The sequence below is a fragment of the Choloepus didactylus genome, chromosome 7, assembly GCF_015220235.1.
Source record: "Choloepus didactylus isolate mChoDid1 chromosome 7, mChoDid1.pri, whole genome shotgun sequence".
Lineage (NCBI taxonomy): Eukaryota > Metazoa > Chordata > Mammalia > Pilosa > Megalonychidae > Choloepus > Choloepus didactylus.
In genome coordinates this window covers 44,754,935-44,781,656 of record NC_051313.1, presented here as the reverse complement: position 1 = coordinate 44,781,656, position 26,722 = coordinate 44,754,935, and the positions used below count along the sequence as shown (strand labels likewise).

At 34.6% G+C, this 26,722-nt stretch overlaps 1 protein-coding gene across 3 annotated transcripts in view; it reads right to left on the bottom strand.

Moving 5' to 3' along the window:
* Positions 1–306: 306 nt before the first annotated feature.
* Positions 307–26,722, bottom strand: part of ATG5 (autophagy related 5) — a 183,884-nt gene continuing 157,468 nt past the window's right edge. For all 3 annotated transcript variants that reach the window (XM_037842605.1, XM_037842607.1, XM_037842606.1), the window contains 2 exons: positions 19,022–19,139; positions 307–2,529 (listed from right to left, as the gene is read on the bottom strand). In XM_037842605.1, coding sequence (XP_037698533.1) covers positions 2,393–2,529; positions 19,022–19,139 — 255 coding nt within the window. In that variant the 3' untranslated portion in view covers positions 307–2,392. The remainder of the gene's footprint in view (positions 2,530–19,021; positions 19,140–26,722) is intronic.

The window sequence follows — 26,722 nt, the reverse complement described above, 5'->3', positions numbered from 1 at the left end:
GCAATGATTTCTTTAGGCTTAATGCATTTCTTCCTAGTCAACAATGCCAATTATTTGTGAAGCATATTTTCATCTTCCTAGAAGGTCACTATTTACTAAGTATGAGTTAAAAAGCATATTGAGATTGTGGCCCTCCCCAATTTTCTTTCTTATGTTCTCTTTTATCACTCGTACCTTTTAAATTTCCTTGAGAAATTTTTATGACAGGTGTAAACATGACTAAGGAAATTTTAATAACTTCCCCAATGGGCAATTGCTTTATATAAATTTCATTTTTAACTTTTAGGAATAAAGACAGACACTAAGTTTATTTAATTTTTTTAATAAACCATAAAATTTAAATATTCAAATAAAAAGAAACAAAAATAGATATTTAAGACAAGCACTGATTTGTGTTTTTATTCTTCTGCTGGGTGTTGGAGGCTTGACTTACCTGGTACTAGAGGACTACAGTAAAGTACTAAAGTTAAGATGCTGGTGTAATAATGAATAAGAAAAAATGGGCAATGACTTGATAAAATTTACTTTCAAATCCGGAAATAAATACTAAGTCCACTACAGAGACCTTAACATTGGTCTCATCTGTGGAGAATTACTATGGCTTACCATTCTTACCGCACTTTCTTCATCAGAGTGATCCTTTTGCTCACTGAAGCTGACTTCAGTCTGTCAAAACATCGAGCAGGGAAAATCCCCAAACTGATAGAAGAATAAATACTTTTAATGTGAACAATCATATTCAGATCAACTTCTTTTGCAAAAATACAAGTCAGTAGTTTTTTTATCCTTAAGTAACCCAAATATTGTTATTTTTTCCTGCCTTAACTAAAATGCCACTTTTTCATATATTTACACCAGCCACTTATTTTCACTTGCTTCTCTTTTTCTCCGATCATACTGGTACCATGTAGTTTTCTTTTTGATTGTGCCTTGTAATTTCTATTGCAGAATATTTGCTCTTTGGCCAAGTACAACTTTCTCTCTTTGTGTGAATAAATTTGCTACTCATCAGTGAAAATTACAAAAGGAAAAAGAAAAGGAAACAATGAGCACTAGTGGGAACACACATCAACATTTGTATAATTTTTATAGGAGGATGTTCATTTTTATTATGGAATCTAAAACCATTATTGTGTGATACTCTAAGCCTTTTAGTATACCTAAATGGGTCAACATTCAATATGGACAGCAAGCTAGCTAACAAAAAACATACTGTGATGCACAAATATGTTCAGCTGGTAGAATTCCAGCAGCTTGGTAATAAAGTGCAGCAAAAATTTCCTTATATTGAATAAGAACTCCAGTAACTCTGAATATTTTTGGTAAACTTAAGGAAAAGCTACTGCAGTCAAGAGATAGGTCATCTTCAAACTTCAAAGCCTGGCTGCCAGGACTACATTGTGAGATATTAGACCTGGAGCCAATGAAAAACACTAGCTTGAAAAGGAATGGGTTTTTCCAAATGTGCAAAATTATCTCTTACGGAAGCTTAGCATACTATGATTTGACAGGTTTATAGTGATAAACAAAACAGCACAGATAAGCTGTAACATTATTTATACTTTTAGCATGTAAAGAACACAGATTTGAAAACTGGCAGCAAGAAATCCTATGACAGCTCCTGAGTGAAGTTATCCTATGATTTCCATCCATCCCGTGTCAATGATAGCCTGTCTAAATTGTAACATATAAAGTAAAACCAGTGATCTGTTCATGACTCAGAAAGTACTTGAAAAGTGATAAAATTGTATGTTACTAAATGAAAAAACACATTTAGAGGTTTTATTTAAAACTCTCACTGTTCATTATCAAAATTACAAGATTGTTTGCATACCAACAGACTGTAAACATAGGAAATTTTCATTAAGGAAAGATGGGTTTACTGTAATTTGATCTGTTACAAAAAAATTACTGCAAGTTATTGATAACAGAATTTCTCTTTTACTTTCTTAAGTCTAATTCTCTTGAAAATTAAACCAATGTTTCCACTTTCTCGAGCTAAAGTTCAAACACGGTCACCTTAGGAAATACCCCTGTTTATTTGTTAATCAGAAATACAAACTGAGTGGCACATATTTCCATTTTCTTCTTAGGTCGAAGGTTTCAGCTTCATTATATTTTACAAGAAAACAGAAGACTTGCAGTGGACCTGTAAAGTCTTTCATGTCGCAGCTGAGGTTTAATGACGGCAGTGGAGGAAAGCAGTGGTGATGCAAAGTAAGACCAGCCCAACTGCCCTTATCTGACATGGAATCTTTTTCCTGTTGGGCTTGCAGCAGAGAAGTGTTTCTGGTCAGACTGCCTCCACCAAATCTGAATGAAGCAGAAGGGTGACATGCTCTGATAAGCCCTGTTTAAGGATGATTCCACTCAAGCGAACTGTTTTGATCCTTCAATCTATTGGTGGAGGGATGATACTGATATGAAGAAAATTATCCGGATAGCTCAGATGTTCACTCAGCCACTGCAGAGGTGTTTCCATCATTGGTTCTATTCCATGAATCATCACTTGATTTTTTTTTTCCCCATCTATTCCAAGAAAGAAATCCAACAATAAGAGTCAAATAGTTGAAGAAAAAATAAACCACTTTTCTTGAGAATCCTTCATGCATAAAATGGATTTTTTACAGCTTTAACAGTTTAAATCTGGTCTGTCTCCTGAGCAGGAAATGTGGACATGAGAGAAAGTTCAAATTTTGCAATATGTATTACCCAAAAACAGAAACTTGAGGGTTACAATGAATTCTGATAAAAATTCTGTTGCTGTATGTGAAAGTATTCATTCTTTCTTAATTACTGTGCTTACCTATGATTGACGTTAATGAAACTATAGTGGAGAAAACAGCCCATTGTATCCACTGACCAAATTTATTTTAGTTACACATTAAAAACTGTAGTATACAGCTATTAAAATGACAGGGACATGAAGTAGGTCAAGGCATATTTTAAAAAAATGGAAAATATAAATGTGACTACAAATCATCAAGAATCACATCAGTGTTTAAAGAGATGCTAATAAAATAGATGGGAGCTTTAGGTTAATTTTCAATAAAGTTCAAGTATATATCAAAAGGTTTTATAAAGACTATTAGAATAAGAGTTAAAGTTTTAATAAGAAGGAACTAAAAGTCTGACTCGGATTCCTATTCTGGAGTCACGAAACCTGACTGATTTTTATTAACATCCATTCTCTAATTAAAAGGGTGCTGTAATTCACATTTCTCTTTTACACTAAAATTCTATTCCAAAATAAATTTAAGATTAGTTTGTACTTTTAATGATTTGGGGATGATACAGTGACAACCTTTAAACAGAAACACCCTTGGTTGTTATAGGAAAACAAAGAGTGCAAAACCCAACCCTTTTAATGGAAAAACAAAACAGAATATAGGACCACTGAAGAGAATCTTTGTGTTGCCCTTTTAGCACAACTCATAGCCTCCTTGTGATTTCTTCAAAATACAATGCCTTAACTTCTCAGCTTCCTGGAGACAGAAGACAACAAGGAAACAGAGAATTCAAGGATCTTTATGAGGAGCAAATACCCTACTTTTCTCCTTTTGTTCCGTTCAAAATGGCTTTTGAATCCTTAGTGCTCTAAAGTCTAGACAAAATGGACTGATGATGTATGGTGATAACAGTTTGGCTGGTACCTTAAAATCTGAAACAAGAGACTCTTTCAAAATATTTAAACTTCTTATAAGAGGCAGCACAGTCAAGGGACGTGACAACAAACAGATTAACATGGACACAAAAAAACTATCGAAAGTTGATAAAAGAATGCCAAAAAATGTAAAAATATAACAAGCATACTATTAATCCTAAAGCCAATTAAATAAAAAGCTCCCAACAAAGCCCCCAATTACTGTGTCACAGTTTAAAAAAGTCTTTAGAAAAAGATACCACCTAAAATGTTTTCACTGTTTTGATTTTTCTGCCAATCTTTGTTGCAGCTATATATTTTTCAAACAGTTGTGATCACAGTGTTAATATAACAATTGGTTTTTATGATGATGATGATATGAATCACCTATAAATAAGATTAAGCTACAGACCAAACACTGTAGAAGGCATGGTATTAGTACTTTGGGAAAATTTTAAAATGTTGATATTCAAATTGGTATTCAAAGCTGAGGGATAAACCGTAAGCTATCTGGAATGATGAATTCTCTATAAGTCCTGGATTGTCAAGGTTTTACTGTATTAAATCTTTCTTAGAATATTTGAAAATATTTCCGGTGTAGTTCTTTTCATATTCTCACTGTATTTCTCTCAAGTATTTTAACATTCTCAGAATCTTCCTCCTACTTAGCACTGAGTCAAAAAATGAAAGAACAGTAGTTTAAGAGTAAAAGTTCCTTATCTGTAAACTTTTTCCTTAAGCCAGAGTCACCTCTGGGTACACTGAAACAGAGTAGAAGAAACAAGCTCACAACTCAATATCTAGGTTACCATACTTAAAGCAATATTTAAGTGTGGGAGCAAATACAATATGCCATTTGGTGACATATAATGTGTTTGAAAGACAAAAGAGCAACCCTCTTAAGAAAAGGATAGATGAAGTTTGTGAGCTGTACAACGGAAACTGGAGAACATAACACTATACAAACACTTTGTGTGGCAAACCTAATAATCACATTACCAGAGCCCTGCATAGGCAGCAATGATTCTCTGGTTTAGAAGTTGGGGCCATTTTCAATCAGCAACATGAAAATGTCACTAACCAAACACAGACAACTAAGGAAAAGGACCTAGAAGGACTGTCATATTCCTTAACATAATAGTTTAATGCTTTAAATATATTATTTGTCACTGCCTACATTTGTTGAAATATTTCACTTGTCTGTATTTGTCTTTTCTGTCTGTTTTCTGGCTTCGCCCAACACAACTGTTAACTACAGGGATTCTCGAAACAGGACTAAGTTGCCTTAGAACTATTAACTGAAGTTTCTCTTACTATGCGCCTGACACATAGTAATCGATCAATAAATTTGATCATAACTTGGATAATTTTGTTGCTGGTAGAATACACTCCTAAGATTAATATTTTGAGAATAGTTTTTGATGGCCAGCTCTGTTATACAGAAGGGCTTTACCTGTAAACACTGCTTTGATTTTTAAGTTTTAAAACAGCAAAAAATAAAAAATATTTCCAGTCAAGCCAAGAAGTATATATGCTATCATAATTAACAACAAAGCATGACTGGACATTTTGACAATATTAGAATGAACAAAAGGGAACAGTGAAAATTAGCAGATGTTTATTTTATTTCTAACACTAGAAACACTTGATGATATTGCTAAAGTAAACCATGTTTTTAGTAACCATGTCTTTACGCTTCAAAATGGGAATCTAGAATTTAAAATTTGGGAATGAGAAATATGTCACTACAGGAGAAAAATGTTACTCTACACTTCAAATTTTTAAAAAATTGGTTTAATGCCTTAAAAAGTCAGCAAACATTTGAGACAGTAATCAAGCGAACTAGGTCTATATATGAACTTCCCTTATATAGGGCACATTTTTGGAGTAACTTTCATTTTGATATAATTTCAAACCTTGTTCTCTCTCTGTATTAAGAACATGAATATATATATATTTCAAAGTAAGTTGGAAAAATTGAGCCCCTTTACCCCTAAAAACTTTAGTCAGTGTATATTTTCTAATAAGGACATTCTCTTACTTAACTGCAGTATTGTGAACAAAATCCGGAAATTTAACTTTGATATAATACTATTATTTAATCAATAATCCATACTGGAATTTTATCAACTGTCCCCCCAATTTTTTTTTTTTTCCTCAGCCTAGGATCCAATTCAGGAATCACACACTGCATTTAATTTCACATCTCTCTATTTTCCTTTAGACTTTCATTGCGTTTCTTAACAGTGACAATTTTGAAAAGTATATGTCATTATTTTGTAGAAGGTCTACATCACTTTTTTTTTAAAATCTAAAACTATTGTTACCCTAATTCATCTTGTAAATATAAGGACAGTCATTCAAAAAATACTTTGGGATTGTGAAAGAAAAGGTCAGAAATAAATGTCAGAGACATGGACTTTCTTTAGGTAGAGGAGAAATTGAATTCACTTTAAGAGTTAGATACTAAGTCTTAAAGAGATCATATACCACTACAGAGAACATCACAATAAAACTTCATTTCTTATCTAAAAGTCCAAGTATGATGAAATCAAAATGTAAATGTACCACATAATATTTGCATTATCACCAACGGCCTAGTAAGAACAGTCAAGTCTTAACCAGAATCTATTTTAAAGTGTGCATTTTTGGAATTGTGTTACACTAAAAAACAAATATTCACACAGATTTCTGTAGTATGATTAGAATGGTGGGAATTACACAGAGGAAAAAAAATCACATTAGCCAAACAAATCGTTAGTGCAAATCTCAAACTTAAAACAATATTAACTTCTTATGCAGATATAAAAAAATGATTCCTATGCAAAGGTATATACGCCATGAATATAACTGTATACAAAAGTATAAATGAGAATTAAGGAGATGGGGAAACTATGTACTGACAGTTAACAAGGTGCTACTGAAAGATTAATTGGGAGTCAGGCAGCTTGACTTCCAATGCTGGTAATGAACAATATTGGACAGCACTCCTATCTCTTTGGGCTGCTTCTTACATATGAAATGAAGGTACAGACCCATGGTTTGCAAATCTGGCTGACCATCAAATCATTTGGGAGATTTTTAAAAATACATAAGCTCCCAGATCTTTAGAATTAAATCTCCGAGGTAAAGTCTCTTTTAAAATATACTGTCAAATATATCTTACGATCATGTGAGTATAGAATTTTTTTTTAAGCAAAATTTTATGCATAAACCAGGTGAAGGTGGGGCTGCTCTGGTTGATACTGGGGTTACACCTGTCTCCCAAGACCTGCTTGCTGACCCATGACCCATGGCAGTTTCTGAGATAACTCTGTAGGGCTACGGTTTGTAAACCACTGATCTAGAACAGATGATCACTAACATGTCTTCCACTTGTAATATATAAGCCTTTTGTGTCTAAACAACAAAATATTTCTATTCTGAGTTAAAATCATAATAGGCCTATAATACAAAACTTTTTAATTACTAGGCAAAACATTTAATCTTCTGAGTCTCAGTTTCCTCATCTGACAGGCAGGTTAAAGAATTCTAATCTCCAGGGTTGTATGGAGGGTCAAGTGGAATATCCAAGGAAAGCATCCAAGCACAGTTTGGCCAGGGTTGGGACATAAGTAGGCATTCAATAAAGTGAGTAACTTTCCTTCCCACACCCCTAACGAAGACTAGTTTCACGGTTTACGAACAAAAAGTAAGGACTTATAATAATTATTCTTGCCTGCACACAAAGTCATGGGCATAATGTAATTCTTTTAGTATTAGATACAGCAAAAGATACCAGCATAAAAAACCATGGAGATTCAATGATGTGTCTGGCACATAAATGGCTGTGAGAATTTGGCCTCATTTTAATATATACTGTGAATTAGCTGCATGTCTATACAGCATGGTACAAGACTTTTATGAAAACATTAAAAAAAAATGCAAAAACCCAAAGACTCAGTGATGATGTAAACAGTTAAATGAATGCTTGATGTTTAAAAAAAGATTCCTTCAGCACTTTTAAGCCCTAAGCATTCACTGAATAGGGGTCTTAACATACCTACTCAGTAGAGCACATCATCTATAAGTCAAATGAGTCCTACTCTACTATTGTTTAATCCACTTAAGTGAGGGTCTAATTTTTTTTTAAAAAAAGATGAAAACGTTCAGAAAGGGGAGGAAAAAAACCTTCCCAAATCTTTATGTTATACATTAAAAAATACAACACTATTTGCAAACTCAGCCTATGTGATGAATTGCCTTTTAGAAATTTCTATTACCAATGGCTCATAACATCTCCCATCTCAATTTGTATTTTATTCTTTATTTCTTGGCCAATTTTCAACAGGGAATGTGACCTAAATGTTTTTAAAAACAGGCTATCTGAGATTTTAGTGAGATGTTTGAGTTTACCTATTACTATTAGTAAGAATACTGCATGCGTGGGGATATATTTTAATATGGAGGAGGCTAAGGAAATGGATGGTATATTCTCAAGGGAAATTCATACAGGCATTCATCAGAAAATTTCAGTTTAATTAAAGGGTTTTTAGTTCATACTTGTGAATATGGAATTAAAAAAATCTAAGGCCAAAAGTTGCAATCATTGTTGTAGCTTCACATTTATATTTTGTAATTCAGCAGAAAACTACTTGATTTTCTATCTTGGAATGTGTGTTGCTGAAGGTAAAACTTCCGAAAATACTTAATACCTCTGAAAAAGTTTTAAATAAAGAGATAAGCTTTTTGATTACCACAAGTATGAACAACTGTGTTCTGTCTGACAAATTCTTTAATCTCTGATATGTTCATTAGTAAAATGCCAACTAATTGAATCCATTGACATGAAAAACCACAGGCTGAAATCTGAAGTGCATACATCATGCTGAAGGATTTTGACTCAGCCAGGGCGGTAATAGTCAGTGAGGTCAGGTCAAAGAGGGTTAAACCAAGTCAGGATATAGCCAAAGGAATACATCAAACGCTGATTTTAAAAGGGCAATTAATCTTGGACAGAAATGTTTCCTGGGGAATGAGATCTCAATCTTAAGAGCACACTACATGATGTAGCAGTAAAAATGAACATATACAAGCTTACAGAGCTTTCATCCTATGATCACAAACAGAAGGAGAGTGCTGTTTATCAGAGAAATACAAACCCATTTAAAAATACTTACATTAACTTCTTCCGGATCTATACTCACTTAGTAGTACAGGTCTTAATGAACATATAGTATCACAGGTAATATAAACCACATATCCCTTTCCATGCTTATATTATATTATATATTACATTATATATTTCTATATTTATTTTCTCTGCCCAAAATTTTTTCCAGAGCCTCAACACTTACCATTTTAAACAAGTTATTCAAAATATGTTCATGTTAATTCTTTCATTGATTTTTGCTTATAATCTTTATGTTTCTTCGTAATAGGGCATAAGCCAAAATCTTAATTTAAAATCCCCATTTAATTAGCTATAACTATAAAATTGTGATAAAACAAGTAACTGCAATACCTTGTCTTTATAAACTGATTAAAAGTTTCTTGACAATAAGGTAAAGGAATGTAGTAAAAATCAGAAATTAAATCAGTTCTTTGAAAAGAAAACCCTGAAATAAACTTTGAAAATATAAATTCAAATGCTTTTGATCTGCTTACATAAAATGGCCCAGCAATTCTAGCTGGCTGGATCCAAACCCATTCATATTTGTCAAGTATGAGTTATAGAATATTTCAAAATTAACTGATTAATCAATGTTGTCCATGCCTTGGAACAAAGCACAGAGACAGAGAGCAAACGAAGCAATCAAGGCAAAGAATTTGATCCAAGGCAAAGAAATGATCCATATAAAGTCAGCATGTGACAGCATAATAATAAATTTAAGAAAAGAAAATATATCATAAGTACAAATTTTAAATTGAGCCTAACAGATTATTTCTGTCCAAACATGAGGATGATCTTTGCTCATGAGGGTTACATTTGAAGAACTTTTTTAATTCCCACTGTGAAGGCACTATTGTTTCTTCCAAAAAATATGTATACACTGAAGAATGGAGAACAATGAAGAACACAGAGGGTTAGGGTAAGCCTGAAAGGGAGAGGCTCCCACATTAGCCAAATGACCCATCCCACATGTCAGGCTTACAGTGTCTCAGCAAAGTTACAAATGGACCTTCCAGGGTTTGTTTAAATAGTCGAGATGTCAAATAAATGTGTGAAATGTTGTTTAGTCTTCCTCAACGAAAAACTTTCACTAGCAGCACCACCTATTGCAGTTTATTTTTGGACCTCTTGCCTTAAAGAGCTTTACTTTCATTTATTTTAACAAATGTATGATGATAATCAAGCTGGCTACAGGGGATGTAATGACCATGGAGATGACTTAGTAAAATTAGCTTATTCCTTCATTATCAAAAGCCTTATTTCCGGCATTTCCAATTTATGGCCAGAAATTTATTTCTAAAAAAGGTAAAAATCAGGGGCATGCAACTCTTGCCAAAATTTGAGGTATTTTATCTTTATCAGGAGTTAGAATATTGGTTTGCATTTGGAGTTCATCACAGATTTGCACTTTCTGTGCATAAACCAAACATCAAAAATACCTGACTGTGAGATTTTCAATGATTAAACAAAGAACAACAAAAAGAAAACCAAAATTGCTTCTTTGTAACTTTGCTTTCTTTTATTTGTAAAAAAAAATGAACAAAGCTGTGAGAAACAAAAAATATGTTAATTGTAAAACCTTTGAAAAATACAAAAAGATTTATCAAATCTCACTTAAAAAAAAACCTTTGGCTTCCGTGAACTTGGTGGCAAGAAACATCCCTATTTTACAGAACAAGAAGCCAGGATCCAAAAAAATCTAAGTGATCTTTCAAATTAAAAATGTGAAGGTACACAGGGATACCAGAATGAAAACAAATTCTGTATAATTGCATAAACAATCACCAAAATTGTAAAATCATTTTGGATAATTACTGTTGACCCTAAACACTCATTCTGATAAAATCTGGGGGGTTGCAGTTTTATGTTTCTATGCACAAATATGCTGAAATGCTGACTCTTGAGGGGCAGTGTCATCACACTGACAAATGAAACTGTTGCTGGTTCAAACCTCAAATCATAAGATACCAGTCAACCAGATTTACTTCTGTCCAAACACTTGAGGGCTCAAATTTAGTTGTTTTTTTTTCTCTAATTATTCTATGTATGAAAAAAATTTATTTACAATAGTTAATTCCCTTTTTGCACACAAATCAATCATATGTTATGGAGCAAAGGAGGAAAAATGTGAATACACCATCTTTTAACAACTACTCTGTGGTTTCTTAAAGGCTTATTAAACATAAAGCAATATAATTTTTAAGTTAGACTATCCTATATAGGGTGTCATGAGTTCCTAGCCTCAACTTAAGATAATCTTTCAATGTACAAACCAAGCAAATAATAAATCAATCTTAGACACTTAGTTCCTCAGTGCCTTTCCTACACTTCTGACCTCACTGAAAATTAAATGCACATATTGGGGGGAGAGAGGGGTTAGAGAATCATGGCTAGTCCCTCAGCAAACAGACTGCATATTACCCCATAGCCACCAGGACCTGGGTAGGTGGTGAGAGATACTATAGTAGGCATGTGGCATATATGTGACTGCATCCCTCTCTTTTCATCTGTTAAGTTTCTGCTCACCCTTTAAGACTTAGCTCAGTCTTCACTACATCCCCCAGAATGGATAAAATCGCAATTTTACGTGTTTCCTAATATTCTTTGTGTATCTCCATTCCTACAAATGCAACTCTGCTATCTTTCTGTTCACTCCAACTGGACCAAGAGCTCTTTTTTTAAAATGCAGTTTCATTGCGATATATTCACACACCACACAAACCATCTGAAGTATACTACTACTGGCTCACAAGATACCATCTGGCTCAAGTATCATCTCATAGTTGTGCATACAATTCCATGATCAATTTTAGAACATTTTCATTACTCCAGAAAAGGAATAAAAATAAAAATAAAACTCAAATCCTCCCATACCCCTTATCCCCCTCCATTACTGACCCACAGTATTGGTGTACTACATTTGCTACTGCTGATGAAAGAGTATTAAAATATTACTATTAATTATAGTCCATAGTTTACAATAGGTACATTTCCCCCCATATGCTCCTCTATTACAATTCCTTGTAATAGTGTCATACCTTGTTCTAGTTTATGAAAGAGCTTTTTAATATTTGCACAATCACGCATTTTTGGACCAAAAGCTTTTTAAGATCAAAGACTATGTCTTACACATCTCAGTATCCCCAGTGCCAATAAGTAGTATAATGCAAAGAAACTGACTGGTGAATAATGCAATCTGTACCACAAAATGAACCCCAAGAGTTAAATGGTAGTTGGGAAGGGTGTCAAGGAGTAATTAAATTCCCAGGAAGTAGGGCTGAAATGAAACAGAAAAAGGCAAGTGGCTATGGGAATTTTATTTGGTGGTGGGAGAGATGCAGGGAACCTTTATTAATTTGCCATGGAACATCAGCTTTTCCCTACACATGCACCGCATTTGTACAATATTGAATACGGATATTGTTAGAGAGAACTGATCAACTGGAACTTTGAAATAAATAAACGTATAAATGCTGTTTTAAAAAATTTTGCTGTTGATATTCTTGGGCATACGTGTTTTTAATTAACAAAGAAAGAAATCTTTCACTTTAGGCCTGGTACAGAAGCTTAGCTCTCTGAGTCATTTTAACTCCAGCTGAAACCACAAAAACAATTTACCTTAGCTCACCTTTGGCTGTTTCCTATCTATTTCCTCTAACTTGGCTAACTCCTCCAGCCACTTATAAAACAAAACAAAACAACAAAAAACCAAAAAAAAAAAATACAAACAAAACAAAACAAAACAAAAAAAGGAATACACACGGGAACAGTGACCTAAAGCACGTCTCCATAAATATAAGTATATTCTACTTACATATTATGAAATAAGACAAAATTCCTTCATGCCTAATCACTCGTTGTGGGAGAAGCAATGGCGCCACAACTTTTATGAAGTACTTTCTCTTTTTATCAAGTGATGACAGTTCTTATCCATACACACCCAACCTTAAAAGTCTTTCGCTTTCAACTTAAGTTGGGTGGAGGTGTGTCAAAATGTTTCACAACTAACAATACCAGAGGTGTATTGAACCAGACAGTAAATAATTCTTCACTGAAACAATGACTTGATGTTTTAGATAGTCCCCTCAAATCTTGAAATGAAAGTTATTTTCCAAATTGATGTAACAAAAGGAAGAGCAAAAAAAAAAGTTTTTCCAATGAAAAGATATTGGTGTTAGAAATGTATAATTATCATAAGTGCCTCAAAAGTATTGGTACAATTTATACCACTTCAATCAAGTGTATGTACCAATATAATCATTTGACAGTTTGTGGGGGTAGAGGAATCTGTCATACAAAACTATCCTCCTACTATACCTGAAATCTCCTAAGAAGCAGGACTGTGGATTCAAGTTGGGAGTGGCCATCTCACCTGCCCCTCCATTAAAAAAAAGACGTAAGGGAAGTCACACTGCCGATCTTCAGGGAATGGGTGTGCAGACAGGACAGGTGAGAAATTTAGAAGAGAACAAAAATTCTTTAAAAGAATACAAAGCCTCACAAATCTGCCATTCTTGTGCAGGGGAGGCCATGTTAATCTATATGAATTATTGTGATCTGAGTGTAGGAACTGCAAGATAGAGCATAAAGGTGCATTCTGACATAGGGCATCAGCGCAAAGAGCATGACCGCTTTTCATTTACATGCCTGATAGTCAGAGTCAGCATTCTAGTAAACTCAACAAGAAGAGTAGCCAGAATTATATACAGAAACATTAAAATAACAAAATAAACAAACAATAATAAAAATTTTATTATATTTTACTGTTTTTACAGTAGAGGCTAAGGGTTCCTAAGATTATCAGGAAACACAGTAAGAGAGCACAGAGCATTGTAGCCTGATTAGGTACTACACACAAGTCATAGGATAAAGAGCTAGGAAAAGGCAAGCATTTCAGAATTTAATTTAAACTAAATTAAAAGGGTAAAAAAAAAAAAAAGAAAAGAAATGAAATGAAAAACAAGACAACAATACATGGCAGCATACTAAAGTGGAAAAATCAATGAACCATGAAGTGGAGAGCTGAGTTCTAAACCCAGTTCTGCAATTAAGGTAGCTAACTGACCGTTAGTAAATCATCCAAAAAATAAAGAGACTGAACTAAACTATCTCTAAGACTCTACAGTTATATGAGTTTTTAGAGATGTCTAATACAAAACTAACACACAACTAACTTCTTTCTACACTCCTCTAGTAAGTTTTCTCTTCTCTTCTTCCCCCAACCCACCACCATGTAGAAAGTGACAAACATGAAATAAAAATGAATTGAATTCCCTCACATCTATGGTCAGCTGATTTCTGACAAGGCTGCCAAGTCCATCCAAATGGGATGGAGCATTTTTTTCAACAAATGGTGCTGGGAGAACTGGATATCTATAGCCAAAAGAATGAAAGAGAACCTCTATCTCATACCTTATCCAAAAATTAACTCAAAATTGATCAAAGACCTGAATACAAAAGCCACAACCATAAAACTCCTAGAAGAAAATGTAGGGAAGCATTTTCAAGATCTTGTTGTGGGAGGTGGTTTCTTAGACCTTTCACCCAAAGCACAAGAAAGGAAAGAAAAAAATATATGTGGGACCTCCTCAAAATTGAATACTTTTGTTCTTCAAACGGCTTTGTCAAGAGAGTGAAAGGCAGCCTCCTCAACAGGAGAAAATATTTGGAAGCCACATATCCAATAAGGGTTTACTATCCAGGATATAAAAAGAGATCCTACAACTCAACGATAAAAAGACAAACAACCCAATTTAAAAATGGGCAAAAGCCATGAAAAGATGTTCAACATCAATAGCTATTAGGGAAATACAAATCAAAAGTATAATGAGATATTTCACACTTACTAAAATGGCAACTATCAAAAAAAACAAAAACAAAAACAGAGAACTGCAAGTTTTGGAGAGGATGTGTGTTGGCAGGAATGTAGAATGGTACAGCTGCTGTGGAAGACAGTTTGGCGGTTCCTCAGGGAGCTAAGTACTGAACTGCCATATGATTCTGCAATCCTGCTACTAGGTATACACTCAGAAGACCTGAAAGCAGGGGTGCGAAAAGCCATCTGCACACTGATGTTTCTAGCAGCATTATTCACAACTGCCAAAAGATGGATACAACCCAGGTGTCTATCAACCGAAGAAAAGATAAACAAAATGTGGTATATATGTATGATGGAATACTATGCAGCTTAAGAAGAAATGAAGTTCTGATGCATGTGACTACATGGATGAACCATGAGGACATTATGTTGAGTGAAAAAAGTCAGAACACAAAAGGACAAATAGTATATGACCTCACTAAATATGAACTAAATACCACAAGCAAACTCATGGTGCTAAATCTAGAACATAGGTCACCAGAAAATAGAATGAGAGCAGAGAATGAGGAGCTGATGCTGAATTTGTGCAGAATATGTAATAAAGTTGATTGTAAATGTTTGGAAATGGATGGAGGTGATAGTAGCACATTATAGCAAGTGTAATTAACAGCGATGATATGTGTATGTAAGTGTGGTTGAAAGGGCAAGTTTAGGGTCATGTATGCCATTAGAAGGAAAGCCAAAGGATGAAACATGGGACTATATAACACAGTGAACCCTCTTGAAGGTGAAAATGTTCTAGAATTGACTGTGGTGATGAATACACAGCTCTGTGAATATATTAGAAGATACTGGTTGTACACTTTATTTAGATGGATTATATGGTATGAGAATTTATCTCAATAAAATTGCTTAAAACATGAATTACACTAATGACTGGTGGTGTTCTAACAAAACAGACAAAATTTCAACAAGTCCTCTTTCCTGGCCCAAAACAAACAACTGTTGAACTTAGTTGTCACAAATAAAAAACACAGCTGTATCCAGCAAAACTCATTAAACTCACACTAGAAAAGTAATGATCATTTTGTGTATTTGTTGACAATTGTGCTGGTTAGGGGACAGATCAATACAGTAGAACATTCTTCATCTACGGTTTTGAATCTCATTGTGATGTTCTCACTCAATAGCAGAGGTTCTTATAAAGAAATACATATAAAACGACATAATATTTTTGAAAGCAGATTATCAAAAACACCCAGGAAAACTACAATAAGATAGTCATTTGAATATTAAGCTTTAGCTTTTAATTGATAAAAATATTTTCTAAATGTCCTTAAAATATTACAAAGCACTCTTAAACAGGACCAAAAAAAAAACCATTATGGCAGAGAGAAAACGAACTAGAACAATAAAAGTTATTAGGAACTTCCCAGCCAAAATATCTGTAACCTGAATTCAAAATTAAAAAGTATTGAAAATTAAAAACTAACTCTGGAAGAATATACAAGAAAATGTTAACATTGGTTGCCTCTGGAGAGGGTAACTGGGTTAGAGTTTGGTGGCTAGGACTTGGGAGAGAGACCTTCCAAATAATTCCTTTATATATTTTTGGATTTTGGAACTATGTAAATGTATTGTCCAGTAGAAAAAAATATTTTAAATTATTTAAATGAGCACAGTCCATCAAAAAAATTGATAACTTTGGATTTCAAAGATAATAATGGACTTCAAAAAATTGATAAATTGGGACCTCATCAAAATTAAAACTTTTCTGCTTTAAAAGGAAATGAAAAGACAAGCCTTAGACAGGAAGAAAATATTTGCAAATCATGTATCTGATAAAGGATTTATACGCAGAATATATAAACAACTCTCAAAACTCAGTAATAGGAAGATAAATAATCCATGAAAAAATGAGAAAAAGATTGAATGGACATTTCAAAGATATTAAAAAAATGGCTGATAATAAGCACATGAAAACGTGTTCAAGGCCATGTCATAAGGGAAATGCAAATTAAAACCACCATGAGCTACACTATTCAACCACTAGGATGGCTAGAATAAAAAAGATAAAACAACACACATTAGTGAGGATGAGGAGAAACTGGAACCATCATATATTGTTGGTTGGACAGTAAAATGAGGTACAACCATTTGAGAAGTTCAGCAGCTTCTTAAAAAGTTAAACATAAACTTACCATTTGACCCAGTCATTCCACTCATAGCAGTTTACCCAAGAGAAATGAAAACATGTCCACACAAAGACCTGTATGTGAGTTTTCAAAGCAGCATTATTTACATACAAATGAAAAACTGGAAGCAATACAAACGTCCATCAATTGGTGGCGGGATAAACAAAATGTGATATATCCACCAAATAGAGTATTACTCAGCAACAAAAAGGAATAAACAATTGATAAATGCTATACCATGGATGAAACTAAAAAACATGCTAAGAAGAAAAAAAAAGTTGCAAATAACTATAAATGATTCCATTTTTGTGAAATATCCAGAAAAGACAAATTATAGAGACAAAAAGGAGGTTGCCCATGATTGGTGGTGGAAGCAGAGATTAACTACAAACAAGCAGAAGGGAACTATTGTAGATTATGGAAATATTCTAAAAGTATATTATAGTAGTGGTTACACAAGTCTATAAGTTTACTAAAAATCACTGACCTGTCAAAAAATTATTTACCTGAAATTCATATTGAAAACTAAAATTATACAGCAGTAAAGATGGATTAGGATTCTAAAATGCTATTATAAACAATTTAATGTTCATTATTCCATGAATTAATGATCATAAATCTTACATTTCAGGATAATAAAGATACAAATAAATTTCATAATTGGAATATTCAGCAAACTTTTATGTTAGCACTAGAGATACAGGATGAATAAGAAAGACACCATCAGAAACCTTTAGTATATAGTTTAGTAGAGTTCAGTGAAGACAAATGATATAGGAAGCCTTTAAAAATATGCATTTCATATCGCTTCAATAAAACACTAACCTTTTAAACCAACTATTCCTATTCGATAAATTTCACTAATTTTGAGTACTGGTAAATGGTCTTTTTTCTTCAATCCTTTCTGGTACTAGTTCTGATGGTATTTTTAGATGCCCTTCCTCTCCTCCTCCTATTGACATTTTAGAAGTGCTAGATATACCCGGGGATGCCAGTACAGGCAAGTATACTTGGCTGAGTAAGAGTTATATAGAAAGAATGACAAATTTCAGCTTTACATTCTCTGTTTAGTCATTTAGGCTGGAATAGCAACATTCCCCCTAATCCCACTCTGTTTCTAATTCTACTTATTAGGCAAATCATTTCCTTAGTCTACATGCTTCTTAAACTGTGTGATGTAGTTACGAGTCATATTAGTAATACTGTAGTCCCTCTAATTTAGAATATGTTCATAAGAAAGGCAGCATTATCTACTGATACTGATGCAGTTATAAATGCCATACCACTTTCCATAAGGATTGAAAGTGGCAATTTTTAAATTTTTCTATGTATAAATATAGTAATACGCCACTGAAAATTTCCCCTATAGCTTAGTGACCAAATAGGACTAGGATTATAAATCATTCAATAACAATGCAATGATTAAATTATTGTATATCAATTTGGCCTACTATACCATTATTTAAAAAAATAGCTTCCAAGAATTTTTAATAACTTGAAACATAACACACATACACCCTAATAATGGTATCTATGAGTTAAGGGATTATAAGCATTTTTTTCTTTTATTATTTTCTGCATATATAAGTGTTCTCTATATTGCAATCAAGATAAAAGAATTCACCAGTTTCTGTGATTCCTCTTTGCCTACAAGAAAACAATTTTAATCTAAGCAATAAAATGAGGACAATGAAACAAAACAAATTCTTCATCAGACTATTAAACTGTCAAAGCTTGAAAGAACAATGTTGAGTTAAAAAGAACTAATCATGTAGAAGGTAGCAGAAACTTCAAATAAAATACTTCTCTATTATTCAGCATTTCAAAATTTCAAATATCAACCAAAGGGAAGCTGTTTTTTTTTAACTATCTCTTATTTCTTTACAATTAAGAAACAGTGCAAGATTAAAAATGATTACCAGAATTGAATTCACAAAAAGAGGCCCACACCACCATAACTGTGATAAGAGGATAATTTAAAAAGAGTGTATCTTATTTTACCAAAGAGAACTGATTCCTTATTTTATTAATGCCAATAATTTATAAAATGTAAGTATTTCTGTTTCAAAAGATTTTTCCCGACAAGATAAAATATCTTCCTGAAGTAATCCGGGAGAATATTATTAAAAATGTAGAATGCTTAAGCTAACTCTGTAACAAAAAGTTTAAAACAAGAAATAAAAGAAACATTTTACTGTTGTTCATTACATTACCTTCAGGAGCAATTGCAGAAGGACAAACTTCTTTGAGGAGATCTCCTAGTGTATGCAACTGTCCATCTGCAGCCACAGGACGAAACAGTTTCTGAATGAAAGGTCGTTCAGTTGTTGTCTATTTGGAAAAATAAAAAAATAATTTAAGCAATTAAGTCTTCATTGCTGCTAATTACAAATTAATAGATCAGAAATTTTAAGGTAGCATAGGTACCTTTTGATATATTTTAATCAGATGGGGTATAATTGCCAAAAATGTTTAAGGTGATAAGTTTAGGTAAATCTAATCAAGAGAAAACAGTCACACAAATCCAAAATTTGGAACTGGCCTGGATTCTTCAGAAAAGTCAAAGGCATTAAAAAAACAATACAAACCAAAAAGAATAAAAGAGATTGAAGAGACCTAATAACCAAAGGCAAATAATAAACCTAAATCTTGACTGGATACTGGATAGAAGGAGGGGAATAAAACACCAAACCCCTCAGCTATAAAAGACATTTTTGGGATAACTGGGGAGATCTGAATACAGAATGCTCAATGGTGACATTATGGAATTAAAGTCAAATTGCTTAGATGTGACAAAGATTATAAGAACAGTATCCTTATTTTTAAAAAATTCATGCTCATATATTTAGGGATGAAGTACTATGATGTCTGAAACTTAACTTGAATGGTTAAAACAAAGTGTGTGTGTTGGGGGTGGATGGGTGTGTAGAAGGAGCAGATATGGAAAAATGTTAATTATAGGTGAATCAAGGTGAAGGGTATATGGTCTTAGTTTTTGTTTTCCTAAATGCCCTATATAGGAGCACCACAAGGATGATGGAGGCCTCATCATAACAAAGTGCAGAGACTCTGGCATAAGTTGGGGCCAACTGTCAGTGCTATCATTTATGGCCTGTATGATCTTGCACCCAGTTTCTTTGGCTGTCAATTTAGGATGTTCCATATTTCTTAAGATTGTTGTGAAAACAAATGAGGGACTACGACACCAAGTACACAGTGGGTATTAAATATTTTTTTCCTCCATGCCCCATAAATGCTATTTCATTTTAAGATGGCAAGTTTTTATTTCAAGCTTTCTGGAGTGAAAAAATCATAAAAACCTACAACAGAATAATGCTTTATACTTTATAAGAATATGATTTCAAATACCTAGCCATTGTTTTTGTCTTTTTTTTTTTTTTTAATCACAGAGGTAAATCTCTACTCCTTAGACATAATTGCTACAGATTTGGTTAAAAAAAAATCTGCTTTTATGTGCTGATATAAAGTTAAAATATAAGAAAAAACAAACGTACAGGCATGTGAACTACCTTCCCCAACTCTGCAACATGTATTTAGTGGAATGTAATAAATGTTAATAATGATATTCTACTCACACAGTTTAGTTTCTGGAAGCAAGAATGAAAGAAAAAGAACTTCAGAAAATAATTTAAAATCTTGATAATTAATATGCATTGAATATAATTCATTCACTTCAATAACTGAATTCTTCAGCTAAAATTTTCAAAAAGTATGACATCCTTCAGTTCAAGTTCATACTCTTTTTTTTTAAATAAAAAATGAAACTGAGAACAATATCATACACCATCAAGTGATTAATTATGTTCAGATAATAAGGCTTAGCGGAGTTCAGAGAAGAAAGGAATAGTAACTGTAGTCATAATTTAAAATAGCCACCATCCACTTAGGGCTTTCTGTCTTCTAGGCAATGGAGAGGCTTTTAAAACTTTTTAGCAAAGGAAGCGACGTGATGAAAGAGGCTCTTTCTGAAGGTTAATAGAAAGCAGCACTGAGTTCGATGACTTGGTTGAGAGGCAACAAACATCAGGATGGCCAGTAAGAAGCTGTCTGAATAATGCAAGCCTATGTGATGACAACTAGGACTGGGTCAGTGGAAAGGAGGGGAAGGACTGTACCCCTAATACAAAGAAGAAAGTTAAAATGTGCCTCTCCTAGTCCCACCTGAAAATAGCTAAGGACTTCAGTAAAGTCAAGGAAATTTTTTGAGAACACTGAAGTGGCTAAGCTGTAATAAAATTACCAAAAATAATATGCTAAATAGGAAAGGCCAAGCAGTCTTAGTACATATTAAGAAACAGAAATTCTCCTCTACATCCACTCCTGAAAAAAAATGGTCTATTGTTTCTCTGTACCTCTCCTCCACCCCCTTTCCCAAATCCAAGTGGTCATTAAAAGGGCATAACTTCCAAATCTTTTTTAATGGTATATTCAATTAAGAGAAAAAAAGTCTCTGTACTATTAACATATTAAACCTATATTCTATAGTACGGTAACCAGGAAAATGTTCATTAGAGTAAAGTACTATTTCTCACATAATGAAAACTTTATTTTAAAAGATAAAGACCCAGAACACCCAAATCAAAAATCTGATAAACACTTTCAGTATAATATTTATTACACAGTGTCTTTAAAATCTCAATATTCTTGTTTTTAGTATGCTAGAAAATAGTAATTAAGTGCCTGAATAAAAGTCATAACAAGGATTATGGAAATATTCAATTTTGGATTTCTTTACCCTTAAAATAAAAGCCCTCCACAGACAGATCATGCATTCAAGTACTCCTACAAGTTCTGAGGGGCAAGAGGAATAGAGGAAGATTCATGCAGATTTCTCAAAGCAGGTCAATAGACTTCATTAACCTATGTTGGAGCTCAGCAGAGAAAACTGAATTATACCAAGATGTATTTAAAAGCTATCTTCCTTTTGAATATAGCAAGAATTAAAAATACACATATAAATATTTCCATGAACATGAAATCTGTAAACTGTGATTCAGTATATATGAAACCAGACAGTGTTACCAATATCCATGGTAATCTGAACCTAAGCCTGACGGCCAAGAAAGTCACCATACTAGGAATGTAGCACAATACTTAGTTGACACAGCCATATATTTGTCAATATGCAAACTATTTCAGTGACTTCCAAGAAATAGTATTACACTCTCATGAGAAATAACAGGACTTGGTAAAGTCATCTTTGAAATTGTTCTTGTTATTTTTACAAATACATTAGTCATTTCTTAAAAACATTAAATGGGATACAAATTTGGGTGCTACTGGATGGCTGCTCCCCATCCCTCCTCTACTCATGAATCTTTACCAATGCATAATAACCTCTTCCTGTAGCAGGAAAGTTATGCTGTTGACTTATCTTGGAGATAAACTAACAAAAATGGAAGAACCAAATTTGTAAAAATTTCAAACTAAATTTGTAAAATTTCAGTGAGTTCTATAATTTCTTCAATAGTTCAAGAATAAAAAAATTCTTATAAATGGTCTGTGTTATAGCTATAGTGTAAACTGCAGGCTAATCTTGATATTTATCAAATTTATTAACTAAGACATAAAATACAGAGAAAAGATCTATTTCCAATATAGCCATAAAACAAGAAATGCTGATTTACTATAGTAAGTTAAAAATTAGACACTGAATGGACTTTAAGAGTAACATGCACAACCATACCATTAAGATAAAGTTTGGGATGTATGGGCTACATAAGGCATATAATGCAACAGAAAGAACTGGTTTCAAGTCCTGGTTCTGTCACTTATGATGTGACCATGGAACAGTTACCTAACTTCCAGGAAACAGTTTCCTAAACCATAAAACAGGAACAATTATATACATGTGTACAGACATAGGTGTATACACATGCACAAATACACACAGGGTAATACCTACACTGCAGTTTTTAGAATAATAAAATGCATAGAACAATCTTGACACACAGCAAACATACCACCCTCCACCACTCCTGTTTTAGAATACTGTTGTATTAGTCAGAGTTCTCTAGGGAAACAGAACCAACAAGAGATATATGTAAATATGAGATTTTATAAAAAGTGTCTCAGGCACCTATGGGGTACACAAGTCCAAATTCCATAGGGCAGGCAGGCTGAAGAAGTGAAAGTTCTCTCTCTTCTTCCTTAAAAGCCGTCAACTGATTGGATTAAATCCAGCTTACTGAATTGTCTCACTGGGGAAGACACTTCCTTTGTTGATGTAATCAGCCACAGATGCACTCAATTGACTGATGATTTAATAAACCAGCCTTCTGGTTTATTAATGCCACAAATGTCCTTGCAGTAATGGTTAGGCACATGTTTGCTTGACCAGACAACTGGGCACCATCAACTGGCCAAGTTGACACATGAAACTAACCATCACAATTGTAATGGCTATTCTAACTTAATACTATTCCAATTTAGTAGAGCCAAGGTTTTATTTTCTTTAAGTTCCAATCTATCTTCTCTAAATTCAAAATGAACTTAGAACTTGATAGCAAAAGCACAATCTGTAAAAAGAAATATTGACAAACTTAACTTCATCAACATCAAAATTTTTGCTCTTTAAAAGATCCTGTGAAGACATCCCAGAATGATATGGACATCCAAGTATTTGCAGGGCAACCCCCACCCCCACTCCCCAGAGCTGGGGAGAAATGCGGAAGTGTGATTGCTGATTTTCCCGCAAACACTGAGGACTGCCAATTTAGTGGGCTGGGCCCTCCATCTGGGGCCTTCCCTGTGAGGCTAGCTGCTGCAAGGGAGAGGCTAAGCCCACTTATAATTGTGCCTAGGAGTCCCCCCCCCCCGAGAGCCTCTTTGTTGCTCAGATGTGGTCCCCTCAGCAAGTGAACTCACTACCCTCCGCCCTACGTGGGAAGTTGACTCCCAGGGGTGTGAATCCCCTGGCAACGCAGGAAATGACTCCTGGAAATGAGCCTGGACCCAGCACTGTGGGATTGAGAGGATTTTCTTGACCAAAAGGAGGAAGAGAGATGAAGCAAAGTAGGGTTCCAGTGGCTGAGAGATTTCAAATGGAGTCAAGAGGTCACTATATAGATATCACCTTTTTAGTCTTTAGTGTGTTGGAATGGCTAGAAGCTGTCAAACTGCAACCCAGTGACCTTGATTCTCAAAGATGATTGTATAACCATGTAGACTGCATAGCGTGACTGTAACTGTGAAAATCTTGTGGCTCACACTCCCTTTATCCAGTATATGGACAGATGAGTGGAAAAATGGGGACAAAAATTAGATGAAGAATAGGGTGGGATGGAGGGGATGGCAAGATTTAGGTGTTCTTTTCTGCTTTTATTTTTATTTTGGAGTAAGGGAAAGGTTCGAAAATTGATTCTGGTGATGCATATACAACTGTATGATGATGCTGTGAATAACTGTACACTGTGGATGACTATAGGGTATGTGAATATATCTCAATTAAACTGTATTAAAAAAAGTAAATGAATAATAGGGGAGAAGGGGAATGGGATGTTCTGGATATTCTTTTTTATTTTAATTTAATTTTATTTTTTGGAGTAATGAAAATGTTCAAAGTTTGATTGTGGTGATGAAAGCACAACTATATGACGATACTGTGAACTGATTATACACTTTGTATGACTGTATGTTATGTGATTATATCTCACTAAAATTGCATAAAAAAATCCTATGAAGAAAATGAGAAGACAAGCTAAGACTGGGAGAAAATATTTGCAAAGCATATATCTAGCAAAGGATTTGTATCTAGAATATATAAAGAACTCTCAAAACTCAACAATAAATAAGCAATCCAATTAGAAAATCAGCAAAAAACATGAACAGACATATAACCAAAGAGGATATACAGATGACAATAGGCACAAGAAAAGATGTTCTATACATAATTAGTCATCAAAAAATGCAAATTAAAACCATAATGTGATATCATTACATACCTACCAGAAAGTACAACATAAAATATGGTGATAATATCCATCAATATTTGCTGGTGCGAATGTAAAATGGCATAGCCAGTTTGGAAAAGAGTATGGCAGTTTCTTATGAAACAGTTTACGTATGACCCAGCAATTGTACTCTTGAGCATTTATTCCAGAGAAATGAAAACTTATGTTCACAAAAAAACTTGTTCATGAATGTTCCTAGCAGCTTTATTCATAATAGCCCAAAATGGAAACAATCCAAATGTCCTTCAAAAGGTGATTGGTTAAACATACTGTGGTACATACACACCACAGAACACTACTCAGCAACGAAAGGAAACAAATTATTGATACATCAACAACTTGAACAAATCTCATGGGAACTATATTGAGTTTGGAAAAACCCACTCTTAAAAGGTTACATACTGGAAAAAACTAAGATGGCGGCTAGGTGAGACAGGGCAAAAAAAACACCTCCGTGAAAAACACTAGATAAAAACCAGAAAGTGACCCAGAATACCGGTTACAGCGATGTGCCAGCTGGACAAGGTCTGCTAGTATCACAGGGGCCGTATACTTGGTGAAACCGGGAGTCTGCATTCTGAAACGAGTGAGTAAGCTGGCTGGAAGACCTGCAGCTGCGCGGCGTTGTGGGGAAGCCAGGGCTTGGTGTTTGGAGACTGACTGGCTCTTTTTAGAAAAAAAAAAAAAAAAAAAAGGGAAAAACCCAGGAGCGGCTGCAGTTGCAGGAGTGGGAACCACGCAGTAAACCACAGCAAGAGGGGGCTGATCCAGCCTCTCAGTGTCTGACCTGGAGGATAGTCTGCTGCAGATAACCTCGGGGCTGGGGGAACGGAGGGGAGAGCTGGAAGCTGAAAGAAACCCCGCAGCTCGCAGCTGGCTCCCCGGAGGGCTGGATAAACTCCTGCCCGGGGCCGTGCCCACAGCCCAGAGCCCTGCCAGTTGTCCCAGAGCTGGGAAGGAGGAACTGTGTGATGAGGAGGAGGTTGAGATGCCCCGTTCGGCCATCTCTGCATCAGGCTGAGAGTGCCGCTGCACAGCCCGGCGGCCAGGGACTTCCCTTGAGGGACGGCGCGCACTGGTGATGTAGCACAGCATTCCCTCAGCAGAGCTCCTAGAGGATTGCGGCTGGGTGGGGGGATCTGCTCGGAGAACCCAGGGACACTACACCAAGTCCAGTGGTTTGAGGGACAGAGAGAGAGAGGGTCTGGGCTTAGACTCTTGCGGCAGCCTTGAATCTCTGGGAACCTGGGGGATTTGAATATTAAAGCTGCCCTTCCTCCCTGGCCACCCGTACACATGCCCCACATTCAGGGCGGACACCTCCAGTAACACACCCAATCTGAGTTCTCCAACTGAACCCCACAAGAATCATTTCCCCACACACCACGGGAACAAGGTTGAGAACTGACTTGAGGGGTATAGGTGACTCACAGAAACCATCTGCTGGTTAGTTAGAGAAAGTGTACATCACTAAACTGTGTTTCTGAAAAATTAGATTGTTACCTTTGTTTTTTTTTTTTTTTAATCTTCATTTTATTGAGATATATTCACATACCACGCAGTCATACAAAACAAATCGTACTTTCGATTGTTTACAGTACCATTACATAGTTGTACATTCATCACCTAAATCAATCCCTGACACCTTCATTAGCACACACACAAAAATAACAAGAATAATAATTAGAGTGAAAAAGAGCAATTGAAGTAAAAAAGAACACTGGGTACCTTTGTCTGTTTGTTTCCTTCCCCTATTTTTCTACTCATCCATCCATAAACTAGACAAAGTGGAGTGTGGTCCTTATGGCTTTCCCAATCCCATTGTCACCCCTCATAAGCTACATTTTTATACAACTGTCTTCGAGATTCATGGGTTCTGGGTTGCAGTTTGATAGTTTCAGGTATCCACCACCAGCTACCCCAATTCTTTAGAACCTAAAA